At 45.4% G+C, this 25,469-nt stretch overlaps 1 protein-coding gene across 1 annotated transcript in view; it reads left to right on the top strand.

Moving 5' to 3' along the window:
• Positions 1-24,117, top strand: part of LOC136051199 (mothers against decapentaplegic homolog 2-like) — a 167,348-nt gene extending 143,231 nt beyond the window's left edge. The window contains exon 10 of the mRNA XM_065740534.1: positions 23,934-24,117. Coding sequence (XP_065596606.1) covers positions 23,934-24,057 — 124 coding nt within the window. The 3' untranslated portion in view covers positions 24,058-24,117. The remainder of the gene's footprint in view (positions 1-23,933) is intronic.
• Positions 24,118-25,469: the final 1,352 nt, after the last annotated feature.

Genomic DNA, 25,469 nt, shown 5'->3' with positions numbered 1-25,469 from the left:
GGGGGTCCTCAACACCACCACCACCAAGAAAGGCAACAAAGAAAAGTGAGAGGCATGGACATAGTGATGATGAGGATGATGAGAGAATCAAAGTTACCACGTTTTGTCGACCCATGAAAATGTCTGAGATCCAAGGCTCATGATAGGAGTTTATTCAACGTCCGGATGAGAGTATTGTCACTTGGTTGCTTCGGTGTTGGGACAACGGGGCCAACAGCGTGTCCCTCGACAGTAATGAAGCTCGCCAACTAGGAAACATTGCCCGTGACCCAGCTGTCGACAGAGGGATCAGCAGGTATATGGATGGAATCGCCAGCCTCTGGCAACGAATGTTAGTAGCTGTGAGGGAAAGATATCCCTACAAGAGTGACCTGGCACCTAAAGTGAAAAGATGGAAAACTATTGAGGAAGGCATCCAGTATTTGAGAGAAACAGCTGTGGTGGAAATGCTATATGATCCCACGTTTGATCCTGAAGATCAGGACCATGATCCAGAGAAAGTAAGGAGTACACCCGAAATATGTCAGAAGCTTTCAAAAACAGCACCAGAAAGGTAAGCCGGTACACTAGTGACAACGTTCAACAGATATGAGGACCAAGACAGAAAACCCCCAGTTTTTTAACTGATTCTTACACTTCAAAACTTTGAACAAAAATTTCCGCCATCACACGCTTCCATTTCAGCCATATCAAGGTTAGAAGTACAGATGGAAGACGTGTTAGAGAAAGTATCCCGACTGATTGATAGGGTTGAAAAGATTGCAGCTTTCAGAAGCAAACACTGTCCTGCTCGAGCAAATGACAGCACTAACTTCATGTCACGCGCGGCTCTGTGGAGTTACTTACGTGAAAATGGAAAAGATATGAAGGAATGGCATAAAAAACCCACTCCTACACTGCGAGCACGGGTGAGAGAATTACAACACAGACAACATTAAGCAGCTATCTGTTTTACCTGGCCTGTCAGAAGATCCATCTGTTGTGGGGTTCCTACAAGTGGAGGAGCAACAGGTACAAATTGCTACAAAAACAGTGCAGAGACGGCAGTACCGCACCAACAGGGATTCCCTGCTCCCCGTTCATAACTTGATCCGTCAGCTAGAGAGCCAGGGAGTGATCAGTAAAACTCACTCACCTTTTAACAGCCCCATATGGCCGGTGCGTAAAGCCAGTGGAGAATGGAGGCTGATGGTAGATTACCGTGGCCTGAATGAAGTCACACCCCCACTGAGTGCTGCTGTGTCGGACATGCTACAACTCCAGTACGAACTGGAGTCAAAAGCAGCCAAGAAGTATGCCACCATTGACATTGCCAATGCCTTCTTTTCAATTCCTCTGGCCACAGAATGCAGGCCACAGTTTGCCTTCACCTGGAGGGGCGTTCAGTACACCTGGAACCGTTTGCCCCAGGGGTGGAAGCACAGCCCAACCATTTGTCATGGGTTGATCCAAACTGCATTAGAACAGGGTGGGTCCCTGAGCAGCAACAGGCTTTTGAGCAAATTAAGCAGGAGATAGCCCGTGCCGTGGCCCTGGGGCCAGTGCGGACGGGACAGGATGTAAAGAACATCCTCTACATTGCTGCTGGAAAGGAAGGTCCCAGTTGTAGTTTGTGGCAAAGAGCTCCTGGAGAGACCCGAGGCCGACCCCTTGGATTCTGGAGTTGGGTGTACAGGGGGTCTGAGGAGCGCTACACTCCAACTGAGAAGGAGATCTTAGCTGCGTACGAGGGGGTTCGAGCTGCTTCCGAAGTAATCGGTACTGAAACGCAGCTCCTTCTGGCACCTCGATTGCCAGTGCTGAGCTGGATGTTAAAAGGGACAGCTCCCTCTACCCATCATGCTACTGATGCCACTTGGATTAAGTGGACTGCACTGATTACACAGCGAGCTCGGATGGGGAACCTCAACCGTCCAGGAATCCTGGAGGTGATCATGGACTGGCCTGAAGATAAAAAGTTTGGAACAACACCAGCAGAGGAGGTATCACGTGCTAATGAAGCCCCACCATATAATGAACTACCAGACAATGAAAAGAGATACGCCCTGTTCACAGATGGATCATGTTGCACTGTGGGTAAGCACCGCAAATGGAAATCTGCTGTGTGGAGCCCCACACGACGAGTTGCAGAGGCCACTGAAGGAGAAGGAGAATCAAGTCAATTTGCAGGGGTAAAGGCTGTCCAGCTGGCCTTAGATATTGCTGAACGAGAGAGGTGGCCTGTGCTTTATCTTTACACTGACTCATGGATGGTGGCAAATGCTTTATGGGGGTGGTTACAGCAGTGGGAACAACATGGTTGGCAACGGAGAGGTAAACCTATTTGGGCTGCTGAACTGTGGAAAAACATTGCTGCCCGAATAAAGAATATGGTTGTAAAGGTGCGCCATGTAGATGCTCATGTTCCTAAGAGCCGGGCAACTGAAGAGCAGCAAAATAACCATCAGGTAGATCGAGCTGCCAAAGTTAAGGTGGCTCAAGCAGACTTGGACTGGCAACACAAAAGTGAATTCTTTCTAGCTCGGTGGGCCCATGAGACCTCGGGCCATCAAGGAAGAGATGCAACATATAAGTGGGCTAGAGAACGAGGGGTGGACTTAACTATGGATGTTATTGCACAGGTTATCCATGACTGTGACACATGCGCCACAATTAAACAAGCCAAGAGGATGAAACCTCTTTGGGAGGAAGGGCGATGGCAAAAGTATAAGTATGGGGGGGCGTGGCAGGTTGATTATATCACCTTGCCACGATCTCGCAGTGGTAAGTGTTATGTGCTCACCATGGTAGAGGCAACTACTGGGTGGCTTGAAACATATGCAGTACCCCATGCTACCGCCCGAAACACCATCTTAGGGCTCGAGAAACAAGTCCTATGGCGACATGTCACTCCAGAAAGAATTGAGTCAGATAATGGAACTCATTTCAAAAATTCTCTTGTAAATACTTGGGCCAAAGATCATGGCATCGAGTGGATTTATCATATCCCCTATCACGCACCAGCTTCTGGTAAAATTGAAAGGTACAATGGGTTGTTAAAAACAATATTGAAAGCAATGGGTGGCGGAACATTTAAGCACTGGGAGAAGAATTTGTCAGAAGCCACCTGGTTGGTCAACACCAGAGGATCCATCAATCGCGAGGGTCCTGCCCAATCCAGCTCTCCACCTACTGTAGAGGGAGATAAGATCCCTGTAGTACATGTGAAGAACATGTTGGGAAAAGCGGTTTGGGTTCTTACAGCTTCTGGAGAGGGCAAACCTCTCCGTGGAACTGTTTTTGCTCAGGGACCTGGGTCTACCTGGTGGGTGATGCAGAAGAATGGGGATGTTCAATGTGTACCACAAGGGAATTTGATGTGGGGAGAGCACCCTCGGTAATTCTATTACTATGTATATATGTATATATCTATATTGTATGTTTTTGTATTTAATGCTTGTTAATCATTGTGTTTTTATGTATATATATTAAGCATGATGTAATTATGTTGAATAAGGGTTGGAATGTTATGGTTCTATGATTTTTGTTGTATTATTGATATTCCACATCATAACATCATGTAGTGCATTTAGAGTTAAAGAGTTAATGTTCCAGCTCCGTGGATCATCGATAGTTCCAGGTATGCCTGTCTCAGAAGAGAAGAAGAACTACATTCCCCAGAGGACTTTGCGATGCTTTGCGTTCTTACGTGTTTACGCTCAGAGGGAAAGATAAAAACTGTCTGCGGTCACGGGACTCTCTCTTCCCTTCGGGACCGAGCTCGGCAGTGGGTGTTTGTTGCAGCCATCCACCTTCAGAGTTAGCATAAGGCCTTCGGTTTATCGGACACTCTCTCTTGCTCATTTTATTTGATCCATTTGCCTGAATTCCAATTATATTATATTGTGTTATTTTCCTTTCTGATATCTTATTTAGTAAATTAGCTTTTCCTCCTCAGATTGTTGCCGCTGTTTTGTTCCTAGGCCCATCTCCCTTTTCCTTTTTCCCCTTCCCTGGGGTGTGGGCCCGTGGGTCCCCTGCCTCAATTGTCACGGTACCGGGTCAAACTGTCCCGCAAACCGGTGACAGACAGCTTTTGAAATCCTCTCACCAGCTTATTTTTTCTGCCTTTTTAGTTCCTCTGTTTATACAAACATATTTCCTTCAAGCACAGGGTTCCACTGCTGACTGTAAAAATGAAGGGGCTAGAATTGTATCTGACTAATCTGCTGTCTTTGAATCTTAATGCCTCCTCACTTTGATTTCGGAATAATTAGAATTACTGGGAAAAAACTGGCTTAGCAACAGCAGTCTTGCTATTCTTCTTTGAGAAAACTCCCATGCCTCGAGGGGGTACAGGGAAATAGCAGGAGTTCTCAGGCAGAGTATGAAATACTGATTTCTTTACTCGGAAACGAGAAGGAAGATGTTTCAATAAAGGTCTCTGAAAAAAAGGGTGGATGGAAACGTGAATGGGACTTTTATGTCCATGAAGCTTTCAGCTTCACTGAGGTGTTTTAAATGGTGTTTAATTAAGAGCTTCTGTTGTGGGAAAATAAGGCAAGTTGATGTAGGAGATGAGAGAAAAACAATTTATTTTACTGAGATGTTTGTGTGAGGATGTGTATCAGTAGGAATAAGATGACAGAAAATCAAAGATGAAGTTATGTTCCTTTTGGGATAACATCAGTTAGCACAGTATAACCACACACTGTCTTATGGTGCAGCTTTTCTGACATCTAGTATGATTTCCTTGTACATTTCTCTTGACAATTGCTCTAAAAATCTATATCTTATGATTACCATAGCATTGTACTGTTGAACCACACCACCTGTGCAGAGCCAAGTATTTCTGTTTCATATTTCTTTTAGTAGCTAATTAAATGCAAACATGGTTATGCATGCAAACTCTTAGAAGGTGAAGATATTAGCTGTGTACAGCTGTCTGTGATATAAACACCTAAATGGGTGCACAATTTTCAGTTTTCAGTTCCTTTTTAGGAATAAGGCATTTAGTATGGCACTTGCAACATTTGCTTCTGTTCTTGTTCTCCAGAGCAAATTGTTAAAGAATCATTAACGTTGAAGAAGACTTATAAGATCACCAACCCCAACCATGCACACTAACCATGTCCCCCAAGTGCCACATCTACACTGCTCTTGAACCATCTCCAGGAACAGTAACTCCACCACTTCCCTGGACAGCCTGTTCCAATAATTCTAGATATATTGTGAAAAAGATCTTATTTGTATTATTATTAGCTCTTGTGAGACCCCACCTGGAGTACTGTGTCCAGTTCTGGAGCCCCCAAACACAAGAAGGACATGGAGTTGTTGGAGCAGGTCCAGAGGAGGGCAACAAAGATGATCAGAAGGCTAGAGCACCTCCCCTACGAGGACAGACTGAGAGAGCTGGGGCAATTCAGCCTGGAGAAGAGAAGACTCTGAGGAGACCTTATAGTGGCCTTCCAGTATTTGAAGGGAGCCTACAGGAAAACTGGGGAGGAACATTTTATAAGGACAGGTAGCAAAAGGACAAGGGAAAATTATTAATGAATCTACCTCCTCCCCTACTGCTTCCAGTGAGTCGGATGTTAACAGGAGATCATCAATATAGTGGTATAGGTTTACATTATTCTGTTTTCTCCAATTAGCCAGGTCATGTGCCACCAAATTATGACAATATGTTGGTGAGTGCACATACCCTTGTGGCAGGACCTGAAAGGTCCACTGCCTGCCTCCCCACAAAATGCAAATTGATCTTGTGATTCTTTAGCAATAGGTATACTAAAAAACGCATTTGCTAAATCCAGGACAAAACGGAAGGTTTTGCTTTCCCTACTGAGAGTGTCCATTAAGGAAGCAATGTTGGGTACAGCCGCATGGATGGGCGGCATGACCTTACTCAGATCCCTATAATCCACCATCATTCTCCATGCTCCATCCGACTTCTGTACTGGCCATATGGGGGAATTATATGGGCTGTGTGCAGGTCTTATAATGCCTACTTTTTCTAGTTCCTGCACTGTCTTTGATATTTCTTCCTGCTCCCCGGGAGACTATACTGTCTTACATTAGTAATCCAGCATGTTTGCGGCAAAACAAATGGGCTCATGCGACACCTGTGGATGTTTTTTTCTTCTGTTTGATATTATGAAAACAGCCAGATTCCAGGCTGTTATAGGTGCTTCGTGTATTATTCGTACTCCCGATTTTCTGGGAGCACTCTGAAATTTTTGATCATTCCTAAGCTGTTTCCACAGCTGTAACAAAACATGGTTGGGTTGCCCATTGATTTTGACAAACGCAACCCTGGCCCATATGAGGTTGTTGAACATGGTCTTTTGGGATACCCATATGGGGCCTGATCAGGGTATCCGAGGAGCAGGCTTTTTAGTTTTAACTGGGAAGGCCTCAGCTTCTTCCACTATGCAGACATTGCACCTGGTTCTTATGCGCTCCATTTCCCATAAGTCTGCCACCAATTGGGCTGCCTGTTGCATGATGGCCTCTGAAGCCACCAACAGATTTAGTATGGAAACCAACGTCCCATATAGGTGGGAGGGGGCCTGCTGCAATATTAGGTCTCACATACCTGCTGTAAAATCTTTCCGTATCAGGGCTTTCAAACATATCTGAATGCAGTGTCTCGGGCACGGACTCAGATGCGAACGATCCAAATCGTTTATTACAGATTTTAACATCCCTTATATACTTTCACAAGTTCTCTCTTGTAACTTTCCCACCCGCCTTTACATATCAACAATGTAACTTCCCAAAACAGTCCTTCACCGTGCATACAGGCGATGATCCAATCAGGGCTGTGAATCTTCCCAAGCCATGCACTCTTCCTCCAATTAGGGCCTGCCATCACGCAGCTTACTTGAACTTGTTTTCCTCTTCTTCTGGAAGTGTCCTTGGTTCTCAGCCTTCCTTTCTCATGCTGTTTATCCTGTTCCACAGCTGCAGCTCTAAATATACTTTTTGTATTCCCACAATTCCCCCTTTTTTTATTTATTAGCAAACTATTAACATACTACAAATGAATAACACTCTGTAACAGTATTTCTGAATGCATTTAGGCTATCACAATTTAATCAAGGCTTCAATTAATTAAACGCTGAATGTAAGGAAAGAGACAAGGTTATCATATCATAAGGACAAGAAATATTCTTAAACTTAATAAGAAGTGAACAAACACACCTTTCACCCATGGCTTTAGGTTCCTGCAACCTGGAAAAGAATCCCTGAGGGTCCCATTCTTTGTGTACCAGTAATTGATTGGAAGATATAAAGTTGCATGTCAAATGGGATCAACATCAGTGGGTAGGCCTGCTAGAGTATCACTAGGGGTATTGCTTTCCTTTGCCAGCTAACATCCTAACTTGGTGATTGTGGCTTAAGCTTGAGTGGTGCTGTTTCAGGGTATCCTGGATCTGAGAGACAAGACATCTCAAGAGCAGAAACAAGCAAATTGTGTATTCAGAGCAACACAGATGGTTAGGGTTTTAGTCAACATACACACACTTACACACATGCAGACATCCATTTTAGATAAGCAAGAAGCAGAAACTCCCTAAGCAAACACATTATTAGCTATTGACCCTTGAGAAATGGCAAACCACCAGAAAGAAGAGAGAAAAGGAACATGCCAGCGGTGGACGTGATAGGTAGTGCCAGCAGGGCATCCCCTGCTTCAAGGTGCACTTTTCCTCTCCCATCCACCACAGGCTCTCCCCTGCTCCTACTCTCCTCAGGGTCTGCAGAGTTTTTTCCATTTGTACACCGAATCAGCGTGGCCAGTGCATGATGCAGAGCCCAAGTGGAACACCTGCTTGGAAAACAGAATAAACTATCAAGGTTAGCTCTCTTAGCATATGCCTTTGTCTCAAATGATGCATGGTTATAAAAAACTATTTTGATTAGCGAATTGAAAGAGAGTTGATCATTCTAAAACACAAAATTATCCCTTTGCCTAGGATTCTTTTCCAGGTTTTTGTCTTTGCAAATTAGAAAAAAGGCTAATTGATGGGCTAATAACATCATAACTGCACATTAAAAGTGCTATTTCCATAAACTCCAGCGTTGGCAACATCAAATCCTGTCTAATTCACACTTGATCTACTACTGAAACAGAAAAAGCACACAACAACCTAGATAATGCCCAATAATTCTTCACACACGATCTACCACTAAAATAGAAGAAACACACAATCCCAGTAATCATAAAGGCTGGATGCTATTTTCTGCCTTGAGATGAGGCCGAACATATTGTGCTGGAACCCATGTACGACCAGTCCCTGTGGAAACACAAGCATATCCACGACCCCAAGTTATCAGTGGTAAGGGACCTTCCCAATGCCCTGTGGCCATATTCCGAACGTTAACCATTGGCCGTTCCTTGAGTATTGGGGAGGCCCCAAAATGATGGTCCACACAAGTTCTATCTGTGTGATCACGATTCAAAAAATTCAGCACAAGCAAAGCTTTACATAATCATTCTTGTGGTGTATCCCCCGTATTCCCCCTCTTTTGTTTATTAAGAATGGATTTCAGTGTTTGATGAGCATGCTCAATGATAGCTTGTCCGGTGGGAGAATGAGGAATGCCTGTAATGTGTTTAACGCTCCATTCTTGGAGGAAAGTTCGAGTGGCCTTAGAAGTGTACGCAGGCCCATTATCTGTTTTTATAGTATGTGGGATTCCCATAGCAGCATAGGCAGATAACCAGTGTTTACGGGCATCGCGACTGCGTTCACCTGTACGTGCTGTGGCAAATATGTATGAAGAATGAGTATCTATTGTTACATGGACAAATTTTAGATGGCCAAATTCGGGAACATGAGTGACATCTGTCTGCCACAGTTGAAGAGGCGCTGTGCCACGGGGATTTGTCCCAATTTGAGGCAAAGGGGCAATTGCCTGGCAGTCTGGGCATGTTAGAATAATGTTATGGGCCTGATCCGCTGTCAGTTGAAATTGTTTTTGTAAAGCTCTCCTATTCTGATGAAAAAATTGATGAGAGAGTCGCGCTTGCTGGAACAATTGAGGTGTAGCAAAGGCGACAGTGGCTTGATCAGTCTTACGGTTGCCCTCAGCTAAAGGACCAGGCAATGTAGTGTGTGATCGAATATGCATAATAAAATAAGGGAGATTACGGTGAGAGACACAATGTAAAACTCGCTTGAGCTGCGCAAACAAAGCAGGGTTGTTAACTTCCTTAAGAAAAGATCCTTCAATCCTCTGAATGATACCTGTAACGTACAAAGAATCAGTTATTATATTAAGCTTTTGATTTGAAAACATTTGAAAAGCTCGGGCTACGGCAACGAGTTCTACAACTTGAGGTGATCCATCCACAACATGTACATCTGACTGCCATTGTGAAGCAGTTGCGCGCCAGAGAACCACTGTTCGATGTGTCTTGCTGGAGCCATCTGTAAATACAGTAACAGCATTAGGTATTGGAACATGTGAAAGTAAAATATTAGGAGAAAGGGACAGATCACTCAAATTATGCAGTAACTGATGTTTGGGGGGATGGGTGGAGATCTGTCCTGTATAGCCTGCCATAGCAGTTTGTAAAGTGAGTGACTGTGCAAGCAACCAATCTAAATCTTTTTTAGTAGCAGGTATGTAGATGCAATCAGGGTCAAGAGCTTTTAAAATTTGTAAATGATGACAACCTCACTGTATTAGCATTGCAAACATCTCCAGTCGTGATGTAATGGTTTTTGAAAAGGTATGTGGTAAGAATATCCATTCCAGGATAATGAGAGAATCTTTTCTTGAGGTATCCCACTGACATAAAAAGCTATATGGCTGATAGGTATTGTCACGCTCCAATATAAAGGAGGGATACAAAGGTTCTTTGATTATGTATATACCCAGCGTGAGATTAAGAAACAACGGTTCAAATGTTGGTCCGACCAGTTTATTAGCAATATTTACCAGGGAGATGGGGAAGGCAGACACTGTTAGGGTGATGGGGAAGGGAAGGCGAGCCATAGGAAAGATAGGAAAGAAGCAAGGATTTGTACTACGCGGGGAAAGTCACCAGCCAGGATCCTAGGGGTGGTCCGGTTGCAAGCGGCTCCGACGGTCTGAGGCAGAAGAGCAGGGGCGGCAGAAGCGGGGAGAACAGCAGCAGCGACAGGCAGCCTTGAGCAGCAAGCAGCTGTCCTGGAGAAGCGGCACCGGGTCAGCACAGGAGAAGCAGCGAGGAAAAAGTCCAGGAACAGCATCAGTCAGCACCGGAGAAGCAGTGAACAGTGATCAGCTCGTGAGGGTTCAGATGGTAGAACACCTCGAAGGAGCAGCGAGGTCCTGAGAAAGGGACAGATCACTCAAATTATGCAGTAACTGATGTTTGGGGGGATGGGTGGAGATCTGTCCTCTATATCCTGCCATAGCAGTTTGTAAAGTGAGTGACTGTGCAAGCAACCAATCTAAATCTTTTTTAGTAGCAGGTATGTAGATGCAATCAGGGTCAAGAGCTCGTAAAATTTGTAAACGATGACGACCTCGCTGTATTAGCATTGCAAACATCTCTACCCGTGATGTAATGGTTTTTGAAAAGGTATGTGGTAAGAATATCCATTCCAGGATAATGAGAGGATCTTTTCTTGAGGTATCCCACTGACATAACAGGCTATATGGCTGATACGTATTTGATATTATTACAAGAGATACTGGTAGTGATAAACAAACACGATGGCAATATCGATGTTGCAGTGATGTTATTACAGAGTCTAAGCACTGTAACGCTTGTGGTGTTAGCTGTCTTTTAGAGGTTAAATCCGGGTCTCCTCTGAGTAGCTGGAACAGAGGGTGCAACTCTTGAGTAGTAATACCCAAAAGCGGTCGTAACCAGTTGATGGTTCCTAACAACTTTTGCAGATCATTCAATGTCTGTACGTGAGGTATTATTTTGAGGATTTGTGGCTGAATGGTGTGAGATGTAATTTTCCATCCTAAGTATTTCCATGGAGAACTAAGTTGTACCTTTTCTTCTGCTATTTGTAAGCCAACAGATTGAACTGCCTGCCTTACAAGCATTAAAGTGTCCTTTAGACTCTCTTCTCGTTCTGCTGCTATTAATATATCGTCCATGTAATGATAAATAAGGACGTGGGGTCTAGCTTTTCGTACTGGTTGTAATGCATTTGCTACAGTCAGTTGACATATCGTTGGACTATTAAGCATTCCTTGTGGTAACACAGTCCAGTGATAGCGCTGAGCAGGGCTTTGTTGGTTGATGGAGGGCACTGAGAAAGCAAATCGTGGTGCGTCTTTTGGATGAAGCGAAATGGTAAAAAAACAGTCTTTTAAGTCAATGACTGCTATAAGCCAATTCGATGGTAACATTGAAGGTGAAGGGAGACCAGGCTGCAATGCCCCCATGGGCTCAATTACCCCATTGACAGCACGCAGGTCCTGTAGAAGCCTCCATTTTCCACTCTTCTTGAGGATAACAAACACTGGAGTATTCCAAGGGCTGGTGGTAGGCACTATGTGACCAGCAGCCAGTTGTTCTTGAACTAGCTCATGTAAATGCAGCAACTTTTCCTTTGTTAAGGGCCATTGATCTACCCAGATTGGTTGTTCTGTTTTCCAAACTAGGGGTATAGGTTGCTGCCAATCAATGGCCCTTATTGAAAATTTGTTTGCAAAATCATGCCCCATTGACTTAAAAGATCACGACCCCACAGAGTATAGGGAACTGGCAAGATGTAAGGAGCAGTGTGAGCAATGCGACCATCAGGCCCTTCAAAAGATAAAATTCGGGCACTTTGTTTGGGCTGCTGTAAGCCCCCAACTCCTACAATAGCAGAACTAGGGTATTTTAGCGGCCATTCAGAGGGCCAGTCGCTTGACTTAATGATGGTAACATCAGCTCCAGTATCCACTAGGCCTAATAACTGCCTGCCATTTACTAGACATGATAATAATGGTTTGTCTTCTGATACTTGTGTAGTCCATAGCACGGCAGGCTTGTCCGTGCTTCCAAATCCCCCAATTCGATCCCCAATACCAGGTTTAGTCATAGAATGAAAAGGGATTAATTGTGCTATTTTTTGGCCTTTGGGGATAAAGCAGGGGGGGGGAGGGTGTCCATGCCATTATCTTAATTTCCCCAGTGTGGTCAGCATCTATAACTCCTGGTAAAACAAAAAGTCCCATCCGTGTAACAGAAGAACGTCCTATCAGGAGGGCACTGCGCCCGTCCCCAAGGGGGCCCATTACTCCTGTTGGAATAAGAGTTACGTCGGTATCAGTCAGCGTCACTGACTGGGCGGTGGCCAAATCCACTCCTGCGCTGCCGGCAGTGGCTGGTCTGAGTGCGCTGGCCAGGCAGCGGCCAGCTGATTCGGGACCGTATTTACTGTCATAGCGCGCGGTCTCGCGCTCTTCTTCCCGTTTCCCGGGAGATAGCAGGGCCGTGCAGCAACAGGGAGCTTAGATCGGCAGTCTCTCGCCCAGTGTAGCCCCTTCCCGCACCGGGGACAGGGTCGAGTAGGAAGAGCAGAAGCATTTTTATCTGCTTTTTTAGGCTTTTGACAGTCCCTTTGTACATGACCAGGTTCCCCACAGTTGTAGCACTTTATTTTTTGAGCTGTCCCTGCACCAAGTCGGGCTGCCAGGGTGTCTGCTAGCGATGCCATTTTATAGCTTTCTGTCCCTACATCTTGACAGGCCTTAATCATGTCAGTAATGGATGGATCTGCATTCTTTAAGGATTGTAGGACCTTTCTACAGTCTGCATTTGCATTTTCTATTGCTAATTGCTTAAGCAAAGCCTCCCGAGCAGCTTGATTTTCTACTTGTCTCTCTAGCGTATTTTGTAAACGGTCAAGAAATTTTATGTAGGGCTCGGCAGCCTCCTGCCTAATTGATGTAAATGATGTGTTAGATGAATTAGTGTCGGGTATCTGACGGATAGCACGCAACACCAAAGTCTTAACTTGTTCAAAGCATTGCCTGTCCATCTGTGCCTGAGCCTGAGGTATTGCCCGGACCCCCTCCCCCATGAGTTCCTCTATGCCAATGTGATTAAGGTTATTCAGATTATTCATAGTCTGGATGGTAGCCAGTTCCCGATACTCTGTCATAAACACGGTGTATTGCATGGGAGACAGAATTGTTCGTAACAAAATTTTCCAGTCGTGAGGGGTCATAACGTAACTGTCACCAATTGCAGTCAAAAGATGATATGTAAAAGGAGACTGAATTCCATAATCTCTCACTGACTTCCTTAGTTCCTTCACTGCCTCGTAAGGCAGGGAGTCCCACTGGGGGGGCTGATTTGCATGATACAACACAGGAAAGGCTTGCAACGTATCAGCATCACCCCGTAATATTGCTTCTTTTCTGCACTGCTCTAAAGCACCATAGTATGCTGTAGAAAAATTTTTCTTTCCCACTCCCTTCAAATTAACATCAGGGGGGGAAATGTTCGATTTGTCGTCCGTATCTACTGAACCAGGATCTGAAAGATCCTCTGGTTCTGGTTCGTTCTCATTTTTTACCAAGTTACAAGCAGGCTGCGGAGCAGCAGCAGTAAGCGACGTAACCGGAGCGGAAGGCGGCAGGGGAGCGGCGACCATCGGGGGCGGAGCGGAGGGCGGGAGCGGCGCGACGAGCGACGAGGGCGGAACATAGGGCGGGAGCGCGGGGAGCGTCGGAGGCGGAGCGGAGATGAACGACGGACGCGTGGGGGAGGGCGGGAGCGCGGGGGGAGATTGCGATTTCTCTTCTCCCCGGTCGCGGGGGGGCTCGGAGCCGCGGATCGGGTCCGGGCAGGGGCTGCTTCCCGAATCGGAAGGCAGAGGCGGGGGTGGGAAGGAGGGCGACAGAGAATAGCCAGAAGAACTTCTTCCTTGTCGAATCTGTTTAAGCCCTTCCATTATTTGGTGCCAAGCAGGTAGAAGTTTGGCAGCCGTTCTGTCTTTAGTAACAGAAGCCTCCCAGAGTTTTGTGCCAATTTTGTCCCAGAGTTCTGCATCAAGAGAGAACCCAGTTTTCGGAAATTCGGGGACATTTTTGCTTATCCATTTAAGAAAAGTAGCTAGTTCCGAATTAGATACAGGCTGATCTTGGAAGTTTAAAACTAACCGTAGTACTTCAAGATTTACTTGTTGCTTCTTCGTTAGTGAACTCCCCATAGTTCCCGACTGCTCACCTTCTGTCCTGCAGAACGGTGCAGGCGCACGCGAAACAATCTCTCTGAAGTTCAGTCGGGCGACGCTGCCGGACCGGGCTCGCTCAGCCGCGGCTTGATTTGCACCACGCAGTGGGCGCCATTTGCCGTGTCTCGGGCACGGACTCAGATGCGAACGATCCAAATCGTTTATTACAGATTTTAACATCCCTTATATACTTTCACAAGTTCTCTCTTGTAACTTTCCCACCCGCCTTTACATATCAACAATGTAACTTCCCAAAACAGTCCTTCACCGTGCATACAGGCGATGATCCAATCAGGGCTGTGAATCTTCCCAAGCCATGCACTCTTCCTCCAGTTAGGGCCTGCCATCACGCAGCTTACTTGAACTTGTTTTCCTCTTCTTCTGGAAGTGTCCTTGGTTCTCAGCCTTCCTTTCTCATGCTGTTTATCCTGTTCCACAGCTGCAGCTCTAAACATACTTTTTGTATTCCCACATCTGAATACATAGCCTCCCTCATACCCAATTCCCAGATGTATGTCTGGAGGTCCTCCATAGAGAACCATAATCCAGTATTAAGTGGTATGTCCATCTTATTAGGCCACGTTAGGCGGCATGCTGCCATAAACCAATCTATTACAGAATGGCTTTCATTAATATATTGGATGGCTGCATATAACCTTTGCCTCAGGGCCAGGTGTATGGTTACGGACGCTAATTTCAACATCTCTGTCCCATTGACTAATACACTTTCAGCTCCTGCATCCCATAACCTTAGGAGCCATGATGGTATGCTTTCTCTTGGTTTTTGATGGAACCGCTTTACTAGGTCCATCAACTCATTAGCTGTATATGGACGAGCTGTCACACGTAAGCAAGTTTCTGCAGGGGGCCATTGGTCAGGAGGCATCCCCGCCAGCCTATCTTGTGTCTTCTTCATTTTTTGAGTTATGATTGGTCAGATCTCAAATGGATTCATCATAGATGGAGTTTTGAGATCCGCCTTCAAAATCTTATTTTCAGAAATATCCAGGTCTGCTACTTCTGGGTCCTGGATGTCCTCTACTGATATGCTACGTATTTGCCTTGTTGGGACATTTAAGCCAGGTTTTTTTGGTCATTAATGTATTCAATTGCTGTTCTAGTTTTTCAATGCAATCCCTTAATAATTGGTTTTCAGTCTCTATGTTGGTATTTGTCGTTTGCCATTTATGTAATACCATTACTAGAGGCCAAGCTACCGCAGAAGCAGCTAGCTGATGCTCCATCGTAATGAGTATATCCTTATCTAAGCCAGAAAAATAGTCTGTTAAACGGGCCGGAGAAGGAGAGACATTCCCCATAACCCACAGGGGTCTCCATTTTTCAACAATGGAGGTCAAACTATAATAGGGTGACCCCATAAGCCCTGGAAATTGACCAGGGATTGTTTGGTCTAGGGGAGTAACGTTCTCCCCCCTGCCCCATTTGAACATTTTCCAAATGAAAGACATGTTTGACATAAATATATATTATTTTTAAGCCTGCCTGGCTTGCCAAATGTAGGGTAAACAACCCCCAAGAATAGTACTAAATGAAACTTGGAGCACAAGTCTTATGAGGAGCAGCTGAGGGAGCTAGGATTGTTTAGTCTGGAGAAGAGGAGGCTCAGAGGAGACCTTATTGCACTCTACCACTTCCTGAAGGGAGGTTGTGGTAAGGAGGGGGTGGGCCTCTTCTCCCTGATAAATAATGACAGGACGAGAGGGAATGGCCACAAGTTGCGCCAGGGAAGATTTAGATTAGACCTGAGGAAACATTTTTTTTCTGAAAGAGTGATCAGGCACTGGAATGGCCTGCCTAGGGAGGTGGTTGAGGCACCATCCCTAGCGCTGTTCAAGAAGCGTTTAGATGAGGTGCTAAGGGATTTGATTTAGTAGTTGGGTAGGGATAGTGATAGGAGGATGGTTGGACTAGATGATCTTATAGGTCCTTTCCAACCTTATGAACTTATGAAAATTGTACGGAAGATGGTATATTTTTGTAGGCCTATATAGATAGTACACAGATAACTAGCAAAGAGGGTGTCTCACCTTTGTGATGATAGAGGCTTGTCATTGACTCCACACAGGAGGGATCTCCAAGAAGAGACCCTTCCCTGGTGGTGGTCAGCCCTTAAATGGGGTTTGGGAGAGGTGGAGCCAGGCTCTACCCCTTCCAATCACACAGGTATATCACCTTCACCTGTGCGCCTGTGTCTGATTTGGTGCTCGCCTCAGGTGACCAATCAGTGGTTCAGGCCGTGATTCAACAGTTCCCATACAGACTGGTCATGAGTGGTGTTCCCCAGGGGTTGGTACTGGGGTCTGTCCACTTTAGTATCATTATTGAGTGCATTGAGTGCACCCTCAGTGAGTTTGCAGATGACACCAAGTTGGCTGGAAATGTCAATCTGTTTGGGGTTAATGAGGCCCTACAGAGGGATCTGGACAGGCTGGATCACTGGACTGAAGCCAATGGGATGAAGTTCAACAAGACCAAATGCCAGGTCCTGCACTTTGGCTGCATCAACCCCAGGCAACGTTACAGGCTTGTGGCAGTGGCTGGAAGACTCTGTAGAGGAAATGGACCTGGGATTATTTGTCAGTGCTCATCTGAACATGATCCAGCAGTATGCCTAGGTGTCAGCGGTTTGCGGGACAGTTTGACCCGGTACCGTGACAATTGAGGCAGGGGACCCACGGGCCCACACCCCGGGGAAGGGGGAGGGGGGAAAAAAAAGGGAAAAAGGAGAAGGGAGATGGGCCTAGGAACAAAACAGTGGCAACGATCTGAGGAGGAAAGCTAATTTACTAAATAAGATATCAGAAAGGAAAATAATATAATATAATTGGAATTGAGGCAAATGAATCAAATAAAATGAGCAAGAGAGAGAGTGTCCGATAAACCGAAGGCCTTACGCTAACGCTGAAGGTGGACGGCTGCAACAAACACCCACTGCCGAGCTCGGTCCCGAAGGGAAGAGAGAGTCCCGTGACTGCAGACAGTTTTTATCTTTCCCTCTGAGCGTAAACACGTAAGAACGCAAAGCATCGCAAAGTCCTCTGGGGAATGTAGTTCTTCTCTTCTGAGACAGGCATACCTGGAACTATCGATGATCCACGGAGCTGGAACATTAACTCTTTAACTCTAAATGCACTACATGATGTTATGATGTGGAATACCAGTACCAAAAATCATAAAACCATGACATTCCACCCCTTATTCAACATCATTACGTCATGCTTAATATATATATACATAAAGAAACAATGATTAACAAGCATTAAATACAAACACATACAACATACATATATACATATATACATATATACATAGTAATAGAATTACTGAGGGCGCTCTCCCCACATCAAATTCCCTTGTGGTACACACTGAACATCCCCATTCTTCTGCATCACCCACCAGGTAGACCCAGGTCCCTGAGCAAAAACAGTTCCACGGAGAGGTTTGCCCTCTCCAGAAGCTGTAAGAACCCAAACCGCTTTTCCCAACATGTTCTTCAGATGTACTACAGGAACCTTATCTCCTTCTACAGTAGGTAGAGAGCTGGATTGGGCAGGACCATCGCGATTGATAGATCCTCTGGTGTTGACCAACCAGGTGGCTTCTGACAAATTCTTCTCCCAGTGCTTAAATGTTCCACCACCCATTGCTTTCAACATTGTTTTTAACAACCCATTGTACCTTTCAATTTTACCAGAAGCTGGTGCATGATAGGGGATATGATAAATCCACTCGATGCCATGATCTTTGGCCCAAGTATTTACAAGAGAATTTTTGAAATGAGTTCCATTATCAGACTCAATTCTCTCTGGAGTGCCATGTCGCCATAGGACTTGTTTCTCGAGCCCTAAGATGGTGTTCCGGGCGGTAGCATGGGGTACTGCATATGTTTCAAGCCACCCAGTAGTTGCCTCTACCATGGTGAGCACATAACGCTTACCACTGCGAGATCGTGGTAAGGTGATATAATCAACCTGCCACGCCTCCCCATATTTATACTTTTGCCATCGCCCTTCCTCCCAAAGAGGTTTCATCCTCTTGGCCTGTTTAATTGTGGCGCATGTGTCACAGTCATGGATAACCTGTGTAATAACATCCATAGTTAAGTCCACCCCTCGGTCTCTAGCCCACTTATATGTTGCATCTCTTCCTTGATGGCCCGAGGTCTCATGGGCCCACCGAGCTAGAAATAATTCACTTTTGTGTTGCCAGTCCAAGTCTACTTGAGCCACCTTAACTTTAGCAGCTCGATCTACCTGATGGTTATTTTGCTGCTCTTCAGTTGCCCGGCTCTTAGGAACATGAGCATCTACATGGCGCACCTTTACAACCATATTCTTTATTTGGGCAGCAATGTTTTTCCACAGTTCAGCAGCCCAAATAGGTTTACCTCTCCGTTGCCAACCATTTTGTTCCCACTGCTGTAACCACCCCCATAAAGCATTTGCCACCATCCATGAGTCAGTGTAAAGATAAAGCACAGGCCACCTCTCTCGTTCAGCAATATCTAAGGCCAGCTGGACAGCCTTTACCTCTGCAAATTGACTTGATTCTCCTTCTCCTTCAGTGGCCTCTGCAACTCGTCGTGTGGGGCTCCACACAGCAGATTTCCATCTGCGGTGCTTACCCACAATGCGACACGATCCATCTGTGAACAGGGCGTATCTCTTTTCATTGTCTGGTAGTTCATTATATGGTGGGGCTTCTTTAGCACGTGACACCTCCTCAGCTGGCGTTGTTCCAAACGTTTTACCTTCAGGCCAGTCCATGATCACCTCCAGGATTCCTGGACGGTTGAGGTTCCCCATCCGAGCTCGCTGTGTAATCAGTGCAGTCCACTTACTCCAAGTGGCATCAGTAGCATGATGGGTAGAGGGAGCTGTTCCTTTAAACATCCAGCTCAGCACTGGCAGTCGAGGTGCCAGGAGGAGCTGCGTTTCAGTACCAATTACTTCGGAAGCAGCTCGAACCCCCTCGTACGCGGCTAAGATCTCCTTCTCAGTTGGAGTGTAGCGCTCCTCAGAACCCCTGTACGCCCGACTCCAGAATCCAAGGGGTCGGCCTCGGGTCTCTCCAGGAGCTCTTTGCCACAGACTCCAAGTGGGACCTTCCTTTCCAGCAGCAGTGTAGAGGATTTTCTTTACATCCTGTCCCGTCCGCACTGGCTCCAGGGCCACGGCACGGGCTATCTCCTGCTTAATTTGTTCAAAAGCCTGCTGCTGCTCAGGACCCCACACAAAATCATTCTTCTTCCGCGTCACCCGATAGAGAGGGCTCACAATGAGACTGTAGTTTGGAACATGCATTCTCCAAAAGCCCACTACACCCAGAAAAGCTTGGGTTTCTGTCTTACTGGTGGGTGGAGACATGGCAGTAATTTTGTCAATCACATCTGTTGGGATGTGACGACGTCCATCTTGCCACTTTATACCTAGGAACTGAATTTCCTGTGCAGGCCCTTTCACTTTGCTTCGCTTGATAGCAAAGCCAGCTCGTAGGAGAATTTGGATAATCTGCTCACCTTTCTCAAAAACTTCCTCTGCTGTATTGCCCCATACAACAATGTCATCAATGTATTGCAGATGCTCAGGAGCACCACCCTGCTCCAATGCAGTTTGGATCAACCCATGGCAAATGGTTGGACTGTGCTTCCACCCCTGGGGCAAACGGTTCCAGGTGTACTGAACGCCCCTCCAGGTGAAGGCAAACTGTGGCTTGCATTCTATGGCCAAAGGAATTGAAAAGAAGGCATTAGCAATGTCAATGGTGGCATACCACTTGGCTGCTTTTGACTCCAGTTCGTACTGGAGTTGTAACATGTCCGGTACAGCAGCACTCAGTGGGGGTGTGACTTCATTCAGGCCACGGTAATCTACCGTCAGCCTCCATTCTCCACTGGCTTTACGCACCGGCCATATGGGGCTGTTAAAAGGTGAGTGAGTTTTGCTGATCACTCCCTGTCTCTCTAGCTGACGAATCAGGTTATGAATGGGGAGTAAGGAATCCCTGTTGGTGCGGTACTGCCGTCTCTGCACTGTTTTTGTAGCAATTGGCACCTGTTGCTCCTCCACTTGGAGCAACCCCACAACAGACGGATCTTCTGACAGGCCAGGTAAAACAGACAGCTGCTGAATGTTGTCTGTGTCCACAGCAGCTATTCCAAAAGCCCATCGGTACCCCTTGGGATCCTTAAAGTGCCCCCTTCTGAGATAGTCTATACCGAGTATGCATGGAGCCCCCTGTCCGGTCACTATAGGATGCTTCTGCCAGTCTTTACCAGTGAGGCTTATTACTGCCTCCAACACAGACAATTCCTGAGAGCCCCCAGTCACTCCAGAGATATGGATCAGTTCTGTCCCTTTATAACTCGAAGGCATTAGAGTACACTGTGCACCAGTATCCACCAGTGCCTCATATTTTTGTGGTTCTGATGTGCCAGGCCACCGAATCCACACAGTCCAATACACTCTATTATCCCTCTCCCTCCTCTGGCTGAGGGCAGGGCCCCTCTTTTGGTTATCTGTAGTGACAGGAACAACTTCACTGGTCGTTGGTCTGTGTTGTAATTCTCTCACCCGTGCTCGCAGTGCAGGGGTGGGTTTTTGATGCCATTCCTTCATATCTTCTCCATTTTCACCTAAGTAACTCCACAGAGCCGCGCGTGACATGAAGCTAGTGCTGTCATTTGCTCGAGCAGGACGGCGTTTGCTTCTGAAAGCGGCAATCTTTTCAACCCTATCAATCAGTCGGGATACTTTCTCTAACACGTCTTCCATCTGTACTTCTAACCTTGATATGGCTGAAATGGAAGCGTGTGATGGCGGAAATTTTTGTTCAAAGTTTTGAAGTGTAAGAATCAGTTCAAAAACTGGGGGTTTTCTGTCTTGGTCCTCATATCTGTTGAATGTTGTCACTAGTGTACCAGCATACCTTTCTGGTGCTGTTTTTGAAAGCTTCTGACATATTTCGGGTGTACTCCTTACTTTCTCTGGATCATGGTCCCGATCTTCAGGATCAAACGTGGGATCATACAGCATTTCCGCCACAGCTGTTTCTCTCAAATACTGGATGCCTTCCTCAATAAGTTTTCCATCTTTTCACTTTAGGTGCCAGGTCACTCTTGTAGGGATATCTTTCCCTCACAGCTACTAACATTCGTTGCCAGAGGCTGGCGATTCCATCCATATACCGGCTGATCCCTCTGTCGACAGCTGGGTCACGGGCAATGTTTCCTAGTTGGCGAGCTTCGTTACTGTCGAGGGACACGCTGTTGGCCCCGTTGTCCCAACACCGAAGCAACCAAGTGACAATACTCTCATCCGGACGTCGAATAAACTCCTTTCTTGAGCCTTGGATCTCAGACATTTTCATGGGTCGACGAAACGTGGTAACTTTGACTCTCTCATCATCCTCATCATCACTATGTCCATGCCTCTCACTTTTCTTTGTTGCCTTTCTTGGTGGTGGTGGTGTTGAGGACCCCCCCTCGCCTGGATCTTCCTCTTCTTTCGCCACCTCTTCTTTGCATTCTAGGCGTGAGGACACACGTTTCCATTTTCTGGCCTTCCACTGGGGCAACCGACTTTGATACCGGTGCTTTCTCTTGCTGGTTAGATGTGCCTGGGAGGTTTTCATCTTTGGTCTGAGCCTCAGTTTGGACACTCTCTCTCTCCAGAACAGTATATATACCTCGGTAAGCATAAGCCAAGCCCCAGATAAGCTGTTCCACCTCAGATCTTTCTGAGCCACAACACCCATTACTCAGATACAGGCCTAGCTCCTCAGGATCCTGCAAGTGCTCAGGAGTAAAATCCCATGGCACCGGGGGTCCCCATGCTTCTAATTTCTTTCCTAAAACTCTCCACTTTCCCTGCCATTCAACATTCTCTGTTTCTGGGAAAAGCTTCCTCCATGCGATGTAAAATCCTATAACAGAGAGTACGTTCAGGAGGACTAATATCCCAATCGTTAACATAGTCCCTAAGCTGTAATCTTGAAAATTCATAAAGAACTGAGAGGAGAACCTGGACACCCATTCAAATATTGTTTGGTTTGTTAACATGGTATCATTTGTTACATTATCCGGGGTGCCCAGGTATCTGGTAGATGCCACCATCACTGCTTTTAGTTTGTCATATAGGGACCAGGCTCCATAGATCAGACTGGCAAGCTTAACCAAGTTCCAGTACGTTTTGAGCATTAAAAGGGAAAAAGCAATGAAATACAATCCCTGTAAGGGCAGTTTTAACAGAAACAGTAAAAACATTTTTTTTTCTTTTACTCAAACAAGCCGGCAGCACCCGAAAAGTTTACAAATATCCCAGAAGAACTGGCAGTACGCCTGGACTTCAAGGTCGTGTTTTGCCGTACAGTACCTGCAGTACAGATAAGCTTCCTAACAAAAGACAGAGATTCACTCTAAAACTATGTCTCTGTCCGGCTAAGGCAGCTAGTTTTGCCCCACGTTGGGCGCCAAAAATGTCAGCGGTTTGCGGGACAGTTTGACCCGGTACCGTGACAATTGAGGCAGGGGACCCACGGGCCCACACCCCGGGGAAGGGGGAGGGGGGAAAAAAAAAGGGAAAAAGGAGAAGGGAGATGGGCCTAGGAACAAAACAGCGGCAACGATCTGAGGAGGAAAGCTAATTTACTAAATAAGATATCAGAAAGGAAAATAATATAATATAATTGGAATTGAGGCAAATGAATCAAATAAAATGAGCAAGAGAGAGAGTGTCCGATAAACCGAAGGCCTTACGCTAACGCTGAAGGCGGACGGCTGCAACAAACACCCACTGCCGAGCTCGGTCCCGAAGGGAAGAGAGAGTCCCGTGACTGCAGACAGTTTTTATCTTTCCCTCTGAGCGTAAACACGTAAGAACGCAAAGCATCGCAAAGTCCTCTGGGGAATGTAGTTCTTCTTCTCTTCTGAGACAGGCATACCTGGAACTATCGATGATCCACGGAGCTGGAACATTAACTCTTTAACTCTAAATGCACTACATGATGTTATGATGTGGAATACCAGTACCAAAAATCATAAAACCATGACACTAGGTGGCCAAAAAGGCCAATGGCATCCTGGCTTGCATTAGAAATATTGTTGCTAGCAGGAGCAGGGAAGTTATTGTCCCCCTGTACTCAGCAATGGTGAGGCCACACCTCAATTATCGTGTTCAGTTTTGGGCCCCTCACTGCAATAAAGACATCGAGGGCCTGGAGCACAAACCTTATGAGAAGCGGCTTAGGGATCTGGGATTATTCAGTCTGGAGGAGGCTCAGGGGAGACCTTATTGCTCTCTATAACTACCTGAAGGGAGGTTGTCATGAGCTGGGAGTTGGCCTCTTCTCTTGAATAACTGGTGATAGGACTAGAGGGAATGGCTTCAAGTTGCATCAGGGGTGATTCAGACAGTATGTTAGGAAATACTACTTTTCCAAAAGTGGTCAGGTGCTGGAATGGGCTGCCCAGAGGGGTGGTGGAGTCACTGACCTTGGAAGTGTTCAAAGAACATTTAGATATGATGTTGAGGGACATGGTTTAGAGAGAACTATTGGTGATAGGTGGATGGTTGGACTGGATGATCTTGTAGGTCTTATCCAAGCTTGATGATTCTATGATTAATACATTTATAGTAATGGTTGCAAACTTTTATCTTTCTGCAGTAGGAATAGATGAACCATCATATGAGGGATTGTGTGATGGAGAGCTGCTTTCTGACTTTCCTGTTCCAACTAATTTTTCAGGCGACAAACAGTAACAAGCACTCCTTGCTGGATTGAACTTCATCTGAATGGACCTCTACAATGGTTGGACAAAGTATTGACTCAGATGGGCTCCCCTTCAGTACGCTGCTCCAGCATGTCGTGAAACTCCTTCCTCTGCTACCAGTGGGCTAAATACCAAGGCCCATCAACAGGCTTCATAGAACAGCTCATCTGTCATAGTACTTGTGTGTGGTGCCCATGAACTGTTTACTATACAAAAAAGGTGTTCTTTTTTTACAAAAAAAAAGCCAAAAAATAAAAGCAACAGCAACAACAAAACAGCACTTGAGGTCTCATCAATTAAAGCACCTTGTGGATAGCTAAGTATATGTACAGGTAATGTATCGTGATCTCAGATTACAGTATTGTGCTCTTCTACATTTTAGTTCCCATAAATAGATGTTTGGTTTGGTTTTGATTGAGGCAAATCTCTCATAAAATTCTAAGACTCTACTCCTTTATTCTTTTATATTTTTATATAAGCAGGTTTTCAAGTTGTCCTAAATATAAAAAGAAGACTTTCCTTGTAGAAAATCTTAACTTTTTGCTGCTGCCTTAAAGAAAAAGAAAATCCCTCTGTTTGAAGGGAAATAAATGTCTGAGATATATCTGAAATCTCAAGACAATTTATATATGCTTAATGGGGCCTAAAAGAAATCCATATACTGTAAATTCTGAGTATCCATCACACTAGGAGCCTACTTTTCCCTAACCATCTGAGCTGATGCATCTGTTGCCAGCAATATCGCTGTCAGTCATCTATTTGGGACTTCTTTGTACCTTGAATCACTGAAATCAGTGTTTTTCTCATGGAATGATAATTGACCATAGCATTGGATACTGGATTAAATACAGAATGTTACTGGCTTACCCCTTACATCTGTATGCTTTCATTAAACAGATGCCACTAAAAATCTTGCTTTTAGCTTTTAGAGCCAAACACACTGAAAAATCCTTTCCCAGGGTAAACTAAAATCTTTCACACTGGTTTTAAATAGATGCAAGTTCTTAACATATTTCAGTAACAGAACTTAAATCTCTGATCTGAGTGGGTTTGTACAGTTTACTGACATATCAGATCATATGCATTATGTCATAATAGGCCTTGTTATTAAACATAGTTGCTTCTGCAAAACCACTAGGATAGTGGTGTCTGAGGTACAACCAGCAAAAAAAGGACTTGGAGGTTCTTCACCATAGTGCATACTATTGTGAACTCTTGGAGACTACAGTTGCACCATATTAAAAATATTCTGAAATATATTCTACAGATAAGTCTGAGTTGGGGAAGGGTTGAGAAACTATATGAAAGGGTTATTCTGACTTGAAAAATATACATCTTACTAACAATCTTGTGATCTAGCTGTCTGTCATTCTTCTGTTATTGTGGCATTAGCAGGATTGCCTTTGTACTTTGTCACTGTTACACCCATTACACTAGCATTGTACTTTGTAAGTACAGCTAGTGATTACGTAGCTTGGAGAACAAAACGTGGCCAGTGTTATAGCTTTTAA

Source organism: Cyrtonyx montezumae, unplaced genomic scaffold (genome assembly GCF_038088225.1).
Source record: "Cyrtonyx montezumae isolate F1298 unplaced genomic scaffold, pur_monq_1.0 scaffold_27, whole genome shotgun sequence".
In the NCBI taxonomy this organism is placed as follows: Eukaryota; Metazoa; Chordata; class Aves; order Galliformes; family Odontophoridae; genus Cyrtonyx; species Cyrtonyx montezumae.
The sequence above is the reverse complement of the archived record's forward strand: the minus strand, read 5'-3'. Positions and strand labels throughout refer to the sequence as shown.